The 16482-nt window shown below is 36.9% G+C and overlaps 1 protein-coding gene across 1 annotated transcript; it reads right to left on the bottom strand.

Moving 5' to 3' along the window:
- Positions 1-795: 795 nt before the first annotated feature.
- LOC131073099 (bifunctional protein FolD 4, chloroplastic) lies at positions 796-15365 on the bottom strand. Its single transcript, XM_058009469.2, has 5 exons — positions 14860-15365; positions 2709-3028; positions 1679-1915; positions 1321-1488; positions 796-1226 (listed from the first exon to the last, which is right to left on the bottom strand). Exons 1-5 carry the CDS (start codon positions 15107-15109, stop codon positions 1056-1058), a joined length of 1146 nt encoding a protein of 381 aa, XP_057865452.1. The 5' UTR covers positions 15110-15365; the 3' UTR covers positions 796-1055.
- Positions 15366-16482: the final 1117 nt, after the last annotated feature.

The following is a 16482-nucleotide window of genomic DNA, read 5'->3' as shown; positions in this document are numbered from 1 at the left end:
AAACTTTGCATTTCATTATAGATACAAATAATATCCTAACAAAGGAAATGATTGTTTCTTCCAACTTTTGTCCGCCCTCTAATATATTACCCAAAGCATATCTTGCTATTAGCATAACCATTGCACCTCGTTGGGTGCAAGTGCCCGTGTTATACTTCTAAAAGAGTAATCACTAATGAGCATCCAACAATAATGTGAATGGAAGGCTAAAGTTTCCTGGTTCCATAGGTGCGTCTTAAGTTTTAACACTAAAATGTTTATTCCTTGACCATGAAAACCCCAAACAAAGATAAGAGAAAAAAGAAAACAATTAAGTTGGTGTTTTTTTATCTTAGATTGTTTTAAGAATAAGGAAAGCAGTTACTTTGTCCCTAAATACCATGTTTGCATTCATCAATGCAATTCGACAGAGAACACAAAGTTAATACCAAGTCAACACAGTGCATGAACAGTAACTCTATTTAGCTTTGCCATACTTGCAAAACACATAGGACAGTTAAGTTGGGGATACAAAATCATCCCCACTTAGAATCGCAAAAAAAGATGTTTTCCTAACATGTTGCCTGGTAAAACACAGATTCATAAACTCTTCTTGATCACACAACGTGTTAGCTGCATTGTCATATGTATAAAACCCATAATTGCATCACAACTATCATATAGATCAAATACAGTTCAGGACTGAATGCCATATCTAGGCCATAGACTGCAAGCATTAATAATAGTACAAATAAGATATAATAAATTATCAAAAAGAAAGACACATAAGATACTACAAAGCATATTACAGTAAGATTCAGCTAGAAAGAAACGTCTATGATTTCACTAAGTATCAGAAACGAACAAACTATATTACAGTTGTCTCCATATAAAGAAAATGAAATCATCTAGTCCTAAGTTCTCTTATACATGCCTAATGCCTCCGAAAAATGTCTTGCAACAAAAATAAATATTTTTATTCCATACAGTAATAGATAACTCATAAGCCTCATAAAACCTGTGTTATTACAAATCTTAAGCCTGTTGCAAATGGCCTAGATCAAACATCAAAAATCTCAATTGAACCCATACGCCCGTTTTGCTGACTCTAGAGTATTGGACAGAAGCATCGCAATGGTCATTGGACCAACACCACCAGGTACAGGAGTTATTGCTGAAGCTATTCTTGAAGCCTCTTCATAGCAAACATCACCAACTAATCGGTATCCTCTTTTAGCATTAGGATCCTGCAAAATTAGAAGCAATAGTTTTAATTTCCTATATAAAAACCATCTATTCATCACAAACTTGTTTTAAAGAAGGCAATTATAAGGTGCCTACCTCTACTGCATTTATGCCAACATCAATTACTACTGCACCGGGTTTCAGCCAATTACCACGAACCAAATTTGGCACACCTGCTGCAGAAATAAGAATATCTGCTTCACGAGTAAAATCTGTAGGATTTTTGGTATAGGAATGCACAATAGTAACGGTTGCATTGTGCCTCTGCAGAAATTAAAAAAAAATGAATAATGAGGGTTCTCCATTCGAAACTATGCAACAGATTGAAATGTAAAGTCATGATAAACTCATTCAAGTCAATCAAAATAATACTTGTGAGGAAAATATAAGGGTTGTAAGTTGACAACATCATGATGCTACAGGCAATTGTTTTATATAAGAAAAAATTATTTACTTGCAAAAGCATAGAAACAGGCATCCCAACAATATTGGAACGGCCTATCACAACTGCCTTCTTTCCCATCATATCTATTCCAGATCGAAGCAGCAACTCTATGCATCCTTTTGGTGTACAAGGTACAAATAAAGGCTTTCTCCCTTGCATTGCTAGCCGTCCAATATTTAAAGGATGGAAGCCATCAACATCTTTTTCTATGCTAATAGCATTCAAGATCTTCTCCTCATTGATATGCTGTTAAACATAAAAATAAGTTTATGATAAGTAACCAAATTAATAGATAGAAAATTAAACATCAACTTTCATATTAAGAGAAATAATAAAGTTTGTTCTTGTTTGCAAAAGTTAAGTGTAGAAGGTAATAAGTCTGATTGGTAATTGACATGGTGAAAATTTTAAGACTTTATTTGTGAATTTACTTTTTCTATTCCCCTATTTTTGAGCTTCAATTGGAATACTTAAGAAAACTTTGATTAGTTAGAGAATACATGTAATCTACTAATCACATCAAGCAGTATCTTCTCATTCTTTGATACTAAAAAATAAAATTCTTCACATATAACACTTGATCATAACCTATAGCATATAGGACCAGCATATTCACTTAGGAATGCCAGATTGTTATAAAAAATTTGAAAAAGCTGAAGCAAGTTAAACAAGATCTGTTTAATGCACTCTAGGTACCAAATATGGTAGACAGTGCAGATGACTCATGCAGGAAGTTCAATGCAAAACAAGAAGTGCATATCCGTGAATTGAACTCATAAATTATATCAAAATGAATTATCATCCATATCATCTTTCTGATCTATACAAAATAAAATTTCAACATGCAGGTAAGATACTAAGATGTAGATGTATACAAAGTATGTCATCAATGTTAGATTTATGATTTATTAGAATCTTAAACAGGATATAGATTCTGATGATGTACCGTGATGGAAAATTTGAATATTCAATAGAAAGGAATAAACACGGTCCTGAGACTTTCCAGTTACAAAACCAGTTTATGAGCTCTAATAAATACCCGTGGAAGAGGAAGTTGCACTAAAACACCATGAACAGATGGATCATCGTTGAAAGTCCTAACAGCCCTTTCAACTTCCTCTTCACTAGAATCTTCTGGCAAGTCAATGCCTAGTGATGCAATTCCTGCCTCTACACAAGCTTTTTTCTTGCTGCGAACATAGGTTTCTGAATCCTTTCTTGCTCCAACTAGCACCACAGCTAAACCAGGAACCTTTCCAAGTGCATCTCTCATTCTGGATACTTCCCCTGCAACTTCATTTCTTATTTCTTGTGCAATAGCTTTTCCATCTATCACTGCTGCTATTGGCTCCACAGCTACTATAATTCCCAAAATGTACACAGAGCTTTTCATTAGCAAGTCAATATACAATGAAAAGGCAAAGGAACAAAACAAAATTGTCAAAACATAAGTATTTTCATTTAAAAACACATTATAGAGAGCAGGTGAATCAAAAAAACTTAAAAAGACAAATTACCAAGATAATTATTGAGAAATGGATTTCAAACTGAGGACTGCCATAACTAAGTTGTAAAGTTTGCCATCAAAATATCAACTATGGAATCTCAGAGGCCAAAATGTCCTTTAGTTTTGTCTAAACCTGTGTATTGTGAACCTGATAGTAAAAAATTCTAATCAAATCACTTACTTAATTGTAAACACTGATCTATACTTGCACTTGTAGAGATACAGGTCATGCAAGTTATTTTGGTGAATTGACGAAAAACTAATTCTAGTCATTTCACCGTAGCTAGTCTAAATATCTCAGGCAATTGGCAAAGGTTCTATACACTTACAAATTTGACAAAAGAAATATTAGCATCTTTTCTTCACGAAGACTATTTGTTCTTCAGTAAAGTTTAAATCTTAAGCATATATTCCTACAATTCTGGAAGCGGTAAGCACAAATTCGTGACATGTTGCTAGAGAATCTCATATTATTAGGAGCGGTATTTGTACAAAGTACTATGCCTGATCACCAAGAGTAAAACATAGAACAAAAACTTAGGACTACACAATCATGCACAGAATCTCTACTTAAAACATTGGACACTTTCATGGTTATCTCTTCGTAGTCATGTTTAATTCTGTTTAAATTTAATGTATGGGGCTAGCAACATGAGAGATTGCTAAAATTTCAACTCACACAATTGTTAACTATTCTCTCCAGTACAAAATGTGTAAGTTAAATAAATATAGATGGTAGATGGTATGTAGGTTGCATGTGCATGTTCTGATATAATACGCAGAGTCACCAAGAAACATGGAATACAGCTATTGGGATGGGAAAGTCATTTTGAAATAGTCACCAGAAAACATGGAATACAGGCATGGGAGTGCAAATGTCATTTTGAAATAGGAAACAAACACATTACATTTAAATATAGTAACCAGGAGTTGTGGATAAAGGTCTAGGAACAAGGTCACCGCCTATGAGCCCCAGTTTCCTGATGAATACTAATATATTATATCTTCAATTGCACTCTTTTCTATATACTCAAGCAATGCTTACCTTATCTACCCACAGTCTAACATATTGAAGAAACATGTTCATCCAACTATTATCAGTTCTCAAACATATACAGGGGTCAACCTTGTCCTGAGAAAGGATCAAGGTCATAGAACAGAGTAGTTAAGCACCAGTAAAAAGTGCAGCTTACCCAATAATCACGAAAGTTTAATATTTCGTTTTTCACTGAACAAGAACCAAAACAAAAAAACCTAAGTTACCGGTTCGGGTTCGGGTTCGGGTTCGGGTTCGGGTTCGGGTTCGGGAGCGGGTTCGACAACGCGAACCCAGTTTGTGGGTTCAGAAAAAATTTTTTGCCTTCTGGGTTCGTGGGTTGGGTTCATCCGTCAAAAAATTAAAGAAATAAACAAAATTACAAATCTAAATACATTTAATAATATGCTACTTCATCATTGATCAATGCCAAATGCCAATTCAATTGATAGTTCAGAATTTCAATAATATCATATTATGTCATATACTCATATGCCATATAATATATATCAATGTATCATACATTCATATATGTCCAGGTTCATGATTCAAATGAAAATCATTACAATTACAAAATTGATAATCAAAAATAATAATTGTCTTCTATCTTCAATGTTCATCAATCATCAAAAGGATCTAGATCAAGATCATCATCATTTGCTCCAAGTTCAAATTAATTTTTTAATGTTTAAAGTCACTTTATTGTGACTCACGCCTGGGTTCGCCCAGGTCCAGCCAGGATTGACCCCAGCGACCCTGGGGTGAACCCTGGCCGGACCCAGGGCAATCCCAGCATGGACCTGGACCCGCGCAGACCCGGTCCGTGTCAGGAGTCCAAAAGTCACGAACCCAGCAACTTAGCAAAAAACCCAAACATATATTTTCAATTTTTCAATAGCAATGAAATATACAGAGAAGGTGGATCAATCAAATTGCCAGCTTTAAAGATGAGGACCACAATATTTATGAATGGGATTTCGATCAGAACACTCACATAACCAAGCCATAAAGATTGTAATAAAGAAACTAAGCATAGAATCTCAGAATCCAACAAATAGTTAAGGTTTGCTCAAACCTGTATTCAAGCCCAAAAGCTAGATCAAACCACTTGGTTATTATTGTAAACTCTGTCCTAGACATTAAAACTTAAGGCCATGCAGGATATTTCGGTGAGTTGCTGAAAAACATAATCATAATAATCTGATCATAGCTTTACTACATGAATGCAAGAAATTGACAAAGGTTATATAGACTTTGTCAAATTGGCAAAAGAAGAAATATTAGCATCTTTTCTTTTGAAAAAAAAAATTCTTCTTCTGTGCACTTTTAAAGTCAATCCATCGATTCCTACAATTCTGACAAAAAGAACACAAAACTTCAAAAGATTAATTGCCAAAGAAATTCTTGCACAAAATACTCTGCCTCTTCCAAACATTGTTCTCACAACTCTCAACAAAGTTTTAAGTGTGGAACAAGAAGATGGACATACATAAAATATGTGTTCATGTGTCCAACCATCAGTTTGTTGCACCTGTGGTCACACCGTAATAATTGGAAGCTCTAAGAGTTCCAAGCCTAGAGCAACCTCCGATCAAGCCAGCTCCCCCATTTTAAAGCTGTCTGCCAAAGCTTGGGATGAAAAGAGAGACAAAATAAAGTAATTGAGAAAGTAACAGGGCAATGTGTAAAAATAGTGTGTATGGACTCCCAATAGAACAAGATATGCACAAGATAACTGTAGATCTGATTACTAAAGAATCAAGATAGACACAACTAGCATTTGGGGCACACAAAGGTGGATCTAGCTCATATCCTCAACATCCAGGGAACTCAGAGGGGACATCCCGACTGGAAAGGCTGAACCATTTGGTGCATAAACAATGAAAAAGGGTAACTTTCTAAGAAAAAAATGCTAAAAAATCCTTAAAAGCTAAAGGGAAGATTCTCACTGCAAATTCAGCACACATTGTATTTACTTTTCAATTTCAGCTTAATTTAGTTTGTACTTTGTATAGTTATTTTAACAGCCATCCTGTCCCCAAATCACATTCCTACATCCATCCCCACTTCACCCACCACCACCCTCATTTATACCTTAGAGTTTTTGAAAGTTACACAAATTTATAACTGATAGAACAAAAATTAGCTATTATTTGTTGTCCTCTTTAAGATTTTGTTCACTTGTGAACTTGTCAATGTTAAGGTACAAAATCAACAAGCCAACTTGTAGAGGTTGTCCATGCCTATTCAAATTTTTCCAGTTCAAGAATTTTGAAGGCTTCAAACAGAGTATTTGGTCTGCAGAGTCTGTAGATGTTTTGATATTGATCTGCAGCTCAACGGAAGTGTGTCATTCCACTGTTCACTTAAAAGTAGCCCAGTGGATTTCATGGAATTCACAAGTGAGACTCTGATATCTGCAAAGCTGCTTAAACATGTCTCCAAAGTTGATGGGGAAGGGCAAATGAAAATCAAGATGCCCATTAATGAAAACTATATAGTTATAAGGTTTCAACAGAATTCCACAGGATGAATAAAAAAGCAAGTGGCAATAAATATCATTTTCAGTTTTGATTACCAAACGTGCACACAAACCTTTTCACATGCATAATCCTCAAATTTCTGTAAATATGTTAAATTCTTGGGTGACAGTACTGCATTGAATGCATTTCCCAGAGAGAAGAACACACCCAAAAGAGTATAGTGGTTTACCATTTGAAGAGATAAAACAGTTACTAACCGCTTAAAGACCCATTTGCAATTTGCATCCATTAGCTTTCTTCCCTAGAGTAAGATCAACAAGTTCCCTGGTGTAAGAACAAGATTTGTATCCATTAACATTCATCACACCATTTCAACAATGGTAGGATTATGCCTCTTGACAACACCATTTTTTTGAGGCATGTATAGTTTGGAAACTCCTTATTGGTCAATTCCCCCTTTGATCTAAGCAAATGGCCTTGAGGGAGTGATCAAATGCCCATTCTACAAGAGCTTGAAATGCTTTGATTTTTTCACAGGCTTATTTTTGTGAGTTAAGGCAATAGACCCATATTTTTTTGGACTAATCATCCAAAAAACAGAAAATATTGGGCATGATTATGACTAGGGATAATGGATCCGCACAAATAAACTTGCACTATATCCAAAGGATCAAAGGCTCGTGTTTCTACAGCAAGAAAGGAAGCTTGATGTTGCTTTCTGGTAAGACAATTGGAGCAAAGAACTTTTGTTTTATTAATGAAGGAAGTCTTGCACCATGTCTCTATTACTCAATGCAACAAGGTAGCCCAAATTGAGATGAGCAAAACTTATATGCCAAAGAGCTGTAGATGAACTGGTTTTTATTGCAAGGGCGTTGTCATCAGGATGACATCAACTAATTGAAACGTTTTTTTGAACCCTCAGGCACAAGCAACAACATCAACATTGTGAATCTTCTCTTAAATGAGACAAAGTTTCTTACCATTATGTCAAACAAACTCAACCTTCAAGTTGTGCTCTAGCAATTGGCTTAGGCTCAGAAGTTTTTCATGAACCTTGGAACATATAGAACTTTTGTAATCAACAATTGTGAGTCTTGAGTGGTAAGAAAATATCCCCAATACCTTGCACTTCATAAGATGTATCATCACCGAGAGAAACTTGCCACTTCAAGAAGGCAATCTCCACAAATCATTGAATAAGAAAAGAATTTACAATACAATACCAAACATTCAGCTCACTACCTCCTTTAATATGATGATCTCATATTCAAAATATGGCTGAATACCACTATAATTATAAAATCTAGGAGCTATCCACTATAATTATGAAATATTGAAGCTATCAAATGCTCGAGTCAAAAGTTATGCACACCATAAGTCCACCACCCCATTACCCTATACATTCAATAGGATAAGGGTGTGCTACACATTTTCATCACCTTTATTGAAAGTGTTTGATTACATGTATATTTGCATTTTTTGTTAATACCAAGCTTGAATTAGATGACTCAAAGGTAGGTGAAGCTATGTAGAAAAGGTTGTGATTTCAACCAATCACATAATTGAAGATGTATCGATCAGTTGTGCTTATGAAGAAGGAATATGATGAAGCAAGTATCTCAAAAGAGAGAATATCGCTCTAGCCTACAGGCATGTTGTAGGAAATCTGGTCAAAAAATCAGCCAAGAAAACCATCATCAATCTGTTGGTAAACAGATTTGTCTCTTTTCTGAAATCTTAATATAAAACAAAATATGACTCCAACTCACCCTTAAGAAAGAAACAATTATACCAACAGTTGGAAGAATTAATGATAATTCAACCTCTGCATTAGAGGGCAGCTCCTCGTATGATTTACAATGAATTAACTGTACAATTGATTTTTGTAACACTTTTAACCAGAAAGTATTGAAAAGGCTTCAGCATTTATCCATCAGCACAAATAAACGCCTAAATTTCCTTGAGAAATTGCTCAAAGAGGAGTTCACAGACTCTGATTAATATATATTTACTGCATACATTCAAAACAAAATGGGAACTCAGCAAGAGAAACTAGCAGCTTAATCGAGACTCTCTCGTGCCTCATAGGGCAAGGGGGATCAAGCAGATTAACACCATGTGAGTCATCCAACAATCTATAATAAATATGAACCAAAAAGAAATGCAGCGATAACTGATTATCAGATTAAATTATGCCCACATAACAACCTAAGAAGAATTACGAATCTCAGAATGCACAGATTCAAAGATTTCACAACATTCCATTAATAATCAGCCATTATTTCATTTCCCACAATTTGTATCAAAAACTCTTCTATTGTTTCTAAAATCACAGTTTCAGAACCTGTTCAAAGGCAAGCTTTTCAGCTTAAATAGCCAAGGCCATAGTTTTTACATAAATAACAAATAACATTTACTTTCACTTCAGTGAAAGAAACTGTTCAACTGACACAAAAGAAAGCTAAACTAATAGCCACTGAAAGGCCGACATTTCATTGTAGCACAATTAAGCATCTACTGCAACTGAGGAAGTTACGGGCTTGTCTTGTTTTCTCGCAGATCCTCGCCATTCTAGGTGTGCAGTCGAAAAGTTCAGGATAACTTGGAAATAGGGCAGGCCAATGTGTATGATCCTCTGCTTCCACACTTCCTTGTCCATATTAACCTGCGTGACCTTCGCTTTATGAACCTCCAAGTAATCCGAACAGACAATGAGCATTGATTCAATCCTTGCTACTTTCGAAAAGCCATCAGTAGTCAAAGATTTTGTGGTCTGAATGGAATGAACTCTACCTTGAAAGACTTTAATCATGTCTGCAACCTCCTCAATCACCTTAGCTCCCTCCTTCATGAGTTGGATATCAATACATTTAAGGTCCTTTTGTATAGTGTCAATCAAATCAGTCAGTCCCCTGAGTAGCTTAGTGGACTCTTCATGGCCCTGCCCGATGATTGAGTTGCGTTATTCCACGTTTTTCTTTGACACGTATAGCACATTATCATCTAGGTTCTCCACCGGTTTCTCAGCTAGGAACTTCATCACTCCATACTTCTGAACATCATTCATTTGTGCGAGAACCGCTACCCACTTAATCCTTTCCTTTTCCCAGGCGACTGTCTCCAGCTCAAGCTCTTTACTCACAGTTTCTGCATCTTTATAAACATTGACCAGATTAGTAATATATTCTGATCCTTGTTGAATTATTAGATCCAGCCATTTGTTGAACATCTCCGTCACTACCCTGTTCCTTTGAACTTGATCAAGCATCTTCTGGTTTGCTAGAGACTTAGGGTCAAATGACACTGGTATCTGCGACAATGGTTGAGGATTTGGATTATGAATAGCGTTGATATACTCTGCCATCTGTGTGACCATTTGCTTCATTTCTCTCGTCTTTTTCATCTTTCCAAGTCCTTGAGATTATCCTCTTTGTAGAAGATTCCAAATGTTTTACATCCACGGCCCTTGATGCAACGCCCAAATCTATTTTCTCCACAGTAAAATCTTCCTTTGTGGCCTTATCTGCATCTCTCCCAGGAATGGGCTTGGCCACTTCAGCTGTCCAGTGTCCTGTTGTGTCATCCACATCAAGCATTGCTTGTGTTTTGAGCTTTTTGGGCTTTAATGCTTTTCCTAAGCATTTACTAACCATGTCCTCCAATGGAATGGTGACCGGCACCACACTCCTCTTCTTTCCAATGCCGGCTTCCAGCCATCTTGGTGCATTGGTAGGTCCTTTAGGTGGCGGGGTGATCTGTGCATCTTGGGAGGTAACGATTACCAAGGTATTCATGGGATCCGGTTGAGTTTCTACTCCTTCATTTGTATCCACTTCTTGTATCCCAGGCTCACTTTGATCCTGTGGGTCCATTATTTGTTCAGGCTCTTCACTGGGGTCCAAGTCCACCACGACCTGTTGCAGAACAGGCTCTCTACTCTTCTTCTTGCTTCTTGACTGGGTTACTCGGGCAGCTGTAAGACCGGATGGCGACCTTCCTAACCTTCTTGGCGGTATTTTCTCTACAGCGGGCTTTGAGACACCTGCAATATCAATAATTTTATTAGTGGCAAAAACAGGAGATTGAACCAGGATGTGTGAATCACTTCTTGATTCGTGTGGGGACATGGAAGGACCCTCCTTGAATTTCAGTTTCCTCAACCATCTCTCTGTTCTCCTGACAACATTGAAGGTCCTTGTTTGAATGCTATCATCTTCTTTTTTGTTCCAGTCAATTTCTGGAATTGGTTTCCCTTCAATCTCAGTACCAAACTCAGGGTCCAGGACATCTTCCTCTGTATCTTCATGCTCATCCTTGACCACAACCTCTTTCTCACTTCATGCTCATCCTTGCAGTTTTCCCAATAATCTTCTATCTGAGGTTCATGGCAGAAATGACTATCTATGTTAAGGTTCTCCCTCGCATAACCTTTGCTGTCAAATCTTCGCCTAGCCACATATGGCTGCAGGTTTATCCTTTTGAACTCCAGTTCCAAATTCAAAGCATCTGATACCAATTTGCAACTGTAATACCCAAGCTCAATGGGAAAAACCACCCCGGATTCTCCCTTTTCTCCTAGTCTTTTATCTATATGAGCCAGCTGCCTGCTCACCTCTATAAGTACGAAGCTATCAAAGGCGTACCTGGGCAATTTGAATGGTTGGCCTTCAAAACCACCTACCCGTATATAAGTAATCCATGGAAATTGGATAAAGAAGCTCCCATAAATACTCACAAACTCCATAGCCTCTACGGACATTCTCTTGTTGGCATCACCTTGAAGTTCAAAGGCCAGTCTTTCCGCAAAGACTCCATTCCATTTGTCAATTTGTTCAACATATCTCTGTTGTTGCAACAAAGGGTAAAAATTGTAAACCCTCATTCCATCAATCCAAGGTTCATTGGGTAATCCAGGCCAATCTCTTGTGCAGTCTAAAATATAAAACAGGTAAGAAGACATGTAAAACCCAGTCATACCCACAAAATTGCTTAGTCCTTTGTGAAGCCTCTCCGCAATTACCTGAGACCAATCCAGAAATCTGTCACCAGATAGAACCACTTGGACGAAAAAGTACATCCAATCTTCCCAGTAGAAGGAATGTGAATTCCCATTTACTCTATTTAAAAGCACAACAATGTCCCGCACCTCAGTTATGAGGTGTTCTCTGGTTAAGGGTTTGGGTAGTCGTGATCCTCCTTTCTGAACCCTCAAGAGCCAATTTCTAGCAATTACACTTTTGTACTTGCTCTTCTTCTCAAAGAAATAGGCGTATGAATTTCCAATGGTCCAATCCTCATACTCCTCTTTATGCGGAATACTCATTGTCGCCATCACCGTTTCCCTATTAATACTGACTAACACCTCACCGTCACTAGTTCTGATACACCTGTTCTCAGAGTCATATCTGTTCATGCAAGCCAACACTAAATCTAGACACGGTGCGGCTAGCGGGAATGCAGCAGCTTCCACAAGACCACTCTTAACTATCTTCTCCATTAGTGACCCAGCCTGAGGATTTTTAGTCCTTTCAAGGAAATTCCCCAAATCTACATGAACTATAAGGAGGTGTCTTCCATTTCCGGCAAGATACTCACTAAACATGAGGTTCGGTCAAGCTTTGGCAGCACTGGCCTCATTTTAACTATCTATTCCCTTAACCAAGAAATTCTAACAGCAATACAGTATGCTACCCCAACAATTTTTCAGATTTCCCCCTTTTCTATACTGATAAAACTTCAATGCACAAAGAAACACAACATAGGAGTAACCAAGAAATTCTAATAGCAATACAGTATGCTACCCCAACAATTTTTTAGATTTCCCCCTTTTCTATACTGATAAAAATTCAGTGCACAAAGAAACACAACATAGGAGAAGACAACTGAACTTACCCGATAACACCATGAAAACTGAAAATTCTTCCGAAGAACAAAGCTGGATTTACCTTCGGTGCCTCCAATTAATTGAAGTATGGCAACTGCGACCTTCCTAAATATGGAAATAAACTCATACATTTTTCCTTTAATCAGACGAGCAAATATCAATAGGGCTGCACACGCTTCATCATGATTTACTCAAGCGTGCGAAGTAACGGTGAAATGACAAACCTGACACCTTCTTAATTACCCATCACTTCCGCATAGGCAATTTGATGTTTTCATGATTACTTACCACATTTAGAATTTCAAAAAGCAGAATAAGAGAATATTCCTTCTTGTCGCACCGCTTTTATTTCCACCAAAAAACTTTTCGGATTAGTTTGAAAAGAACTTATGAACCTTGAACCACTTGAACACAAGGTTCAATGGTTCAAGTTCACTTAAGAAATAAATAGCAACGGGCGGCACACAAACAACACCGGGAACAAGCGACAAAGAAAAGGAATATTTAAAGTGAACCTTGAACCTTTTGAACCGCTTGAAATATAGTTCAAGGTTCAAGACCGCATATCAACTCAACATAAAAAGACTCGCACTCATCATATAACAATACATTGCCGCAACTCACAAAAAGGCATTTCGAACCTTGAACCTTGAACTTCTTGAAATTTGGTTCAACGGGTTCAAAACTTCAATGACCGAAAACAAAGGGAACACGCTTGAAATTTGGTGACAAAGACCGAAACAACTTTCTTTTTAAACCGCGCTTTGAACCTTGAACCTTTGAACCTTTTGAAAATAAGTTCAACGGTTCAAGTACGAGGAGAACAAATGACCCGACGGAAACAAAAGGCACAAAAAGGCAACCTGTTAATTGGAATATTTTTAAAAAGAAAAAAAACTTACGGGTGGACTAACACAACCATATGTGTTGAAACCGGGGCCAAAAAGAATGTGAGACCAAGCCAAGGCACCAAACAGTACAACAGCAAGCCAAAAGAAAAGGCCAAGATGCCAAAGACACAAAAGTATCATTTGAAAAACACTTGAAGAAGTAAACCACTCCAAGATCAATCAAATTTTTAAGAGATGCAAGGTGGAAAAGTAGATTCTGATACAGAAAGCACTTTCATTGCATGAAGTGATGAAGAAAGGTACCCAATTTAAGAAGGTAGGAGGTAAACCTTATCTTTTCATTTATAGATCTTTTACAGGCAGAGAGCTTCTATACTGGGAGGTGTGATCCATATTGGATCAAAAAATCCTCATGATTCAGTTAATCAACTGTAGCTCTTAGTTTATAAGACCCTTCCAGCTAAGAATAGTAGGGGCTTAAGATGAAAGAAGCACTTAAAACATACTTCTCAGTTCATTAAGACAGAGATGTAAAGTCATATGTAGAACTGGGGAAACATGTGCCCTAGTGGTTAAAGATGATTATGACATCATGGGGTCACACCATTTTAAAGACCAATCCTAAATGACAATTTTGAATTTTGATTGTGTAGGAAACATTACAACTATTTTGGCTGCATAGAAAACCATAAAAAAAGTTTTGAGCATGTAGGAAACTTTGCAGACAATTTCAAATGTTTACAAAACTGTTCCATAGAGGACAAAATAGCAGAAATGAGTGTCTAAAGGGAAGCCAAGTAGGCTCCCCTTCTGTCAGGAGGCATTTAGAATTCTCTCTGTGACTCATTTTTTGATCCTTTACCATTAAAATAATCGCTAGGAATCAGGTTAAGGCATTGGAAAATACCATATCTTAGCCAAGAGTGATATAAGTTCGTTCTTGAGGTAGTGGATGATTACAAAAGTAGTTATCCAGAGCAAGGCTTGCCTATAATTTTTTTAGGGTGTTAGCAAAATCTTCAATACATTTTAAGGCTCTTAATTGAATAATTAGTTTCTAACTGCTTGCAAGGTGATGGTGGAGATGAAGATGCGCAGATTCACACTTCCGGAGTTTTCCCACATTGAGATTCTTAAGGAAAATCCTAATGTTTATTTTTAAAGTGTTCTGAGTCAATTACTTCCCTGCAACTAATTTCATTGTCTCAAATACTTGGAAACATAAAAAATGATATATAAAGGTAAGAATAAGAAAGATATGTTCAACTGATTTCAAGAAAGCGCTCGTTAATCCCGTGGGGTAAAGAAAAGTCTAAGTATTGATAGTAACATAGAAGGGGTAAGAAAATATGATGTTCAATAAATATGTGAGAATATTGACATTTGCCTAATGGATATGTAAGGAAAAGTGAATGCAAGCACTTACAGTTTGGGTTGGGGAGCCCAGCCGGAGGGCGCAAATCGAGCAGCAGAGTCCATCTCTCGGGCATGTTCCAACCCAAAAGGGATGCACGACCTGTCTTTTCAGGAGCAGTACCCCCTAGTCTGCTTTCCCATGTGACAGCGCTGCAACGAAAATGACGCTGCTTGGGTGTTGCTGCCGCAGAAAGGAAAGCAGTAGCATTCCATGATAGCGCTCCCATTGATTCTGCTCTTCTCCACAATGGAGAGAGCATCCACCCTAAACCCTACTAAGCTCTTTACTTTCCCTTGACCGTATGCTAAAGAAAGAGTATCTAAAAATGCACATTCTCCGCAGACATTCATCAACTTTTCCAGATTGTAGCAATCCTTCTGGGGCCCAAGTTGTTCGCAGGATACACCTGGACTTCAAATACTCTTTGCAATAACATGCTTGAGCTCCATTTTCCATGAAAGTCGATGGCAATAACGTTTCATATTTATAACCCCATGGTACCAGTAGGGAAGAAAGTTTCAATAGCGGACAATTTTTTGTCAATCCAATTTCTATATTAAATTTTAAAGGAGTCTAATAAATGGTAATGAAAAGTTTATTAATAAATATCATATGTATCAAGAGTGGATAATTTTTTAGCTTTTTTAATCATAATTAGCTCATTTGTGTACCACTATTGTGACATTTGTGCATAATTACTGGGGCATTTATCCACTACTATTGGCTATTTTAAGTTATCTATTATTGACGCAAAGGTGATTATATATCGGACGACACTTTTAAATGACCACTTTTTGACCTGCGCGCACAACCCAGAAGCCAGATCCTTATTTATAAATAGTTAAGTTGTATACAGATATAACCAAAAGAAAAAAGACATCTGATGTACGATTTGAGAGTTCTAGATGCACGAAGTTAGCTATGTCCACTATTGGTACCCTTCCCCTAATTCCCTTAAATCTCAAAGAACCCTTGGAAGAGATTCAATCTTGTAATACTTGGGTTTCATGCCATCCCCCTGTAATGAGTTTCTTAAAAGATTATGTGGTTTATTTTGATGTTTTGCATCATAGTAGGGTGGATCAAATGATACAAATTAGCGGAAGAGCATCATTATGGTTCATGCTCTAATTATTGTTCATTCTTTATTCACTCAATTTTTCAATTATTAGTTTTAAAGAAGAAAAAAATGATAAGTAAAAGTCTATTAATAAATTTCACATGTATCAATTTTTGTCCACTTGTATTCCCAATAGTTAGAATTTGTAGACTTTAATTGGAGGAGTTGTGCAACTTCATTGGTATCCATAATGCACAACTACTAGGGTATTTGTGCATAAGCATTAGCAATTTTTGAGGTGGTTGTAGTGCACAGTTATTGTGGCATCTTTAAGTAGGTATTAGGCAACACTTTGAAATGATCACTTTTGACCCTTGTACACATAACGAATCCCATAGTGTGTGGCATTACTACCTAGAAGCCAAAACAATAGCTATAAGAAATTAAGTTGCATATGGAGACAACCAAAAAAATTTATCAAAATTTGTTGTATCATTTAAGATTTGTCGATGCACAAAGTTAGTTGTAACAACTACTGGTATGGTTCCCCTAGGTGAGTATTAGAGGCTTAA

Source organism: Cryptomeria japonica, chromosome 7 (genome assembly GCF_030272615.1).
Source record: "Cryptomeria japonica chromosome 7, Sugi_1.0, whole genome shotgun sequence".
In the NCBI taxonomy this organism is placed as follows: domain Eukaryota; kingdom Viridiplantae; phylum Streptophyta; class Pinopsida; order Cupressales; family Cupressaceae; genus Cryptomeria; species Cryptomeria japonica.
Note: the sequence above shows the minus strand (reverse complement) of the source record. Positions and strands in the feature narration are given on the sequence as shown.

Bases quoted from the DNA above. Each gene is read 5' to 3' on its own strand.
- LOC131073099 (XM_058009469.2), bottom strand. From the start codon at position 15,109: ATGCTCTCTCCATTGTGGAGAAGAGCAGAATCAATGGGAGCGCTATCA. The intron at 1,916-2,708 runs GTATTTATTAGA...TATGTTTAACAG, and splicing joins TGCAACTTCCTCTTCCACGG to CATATCAATGAGGAGAAGAT. The intron at 1,227-1,320 runs GTAGGCACCTTA...CTAATTTTGCAG, and splicing joins TTGGCATAAATGCAGTAGAG to GATCCTAATGCTAAAAGAGG.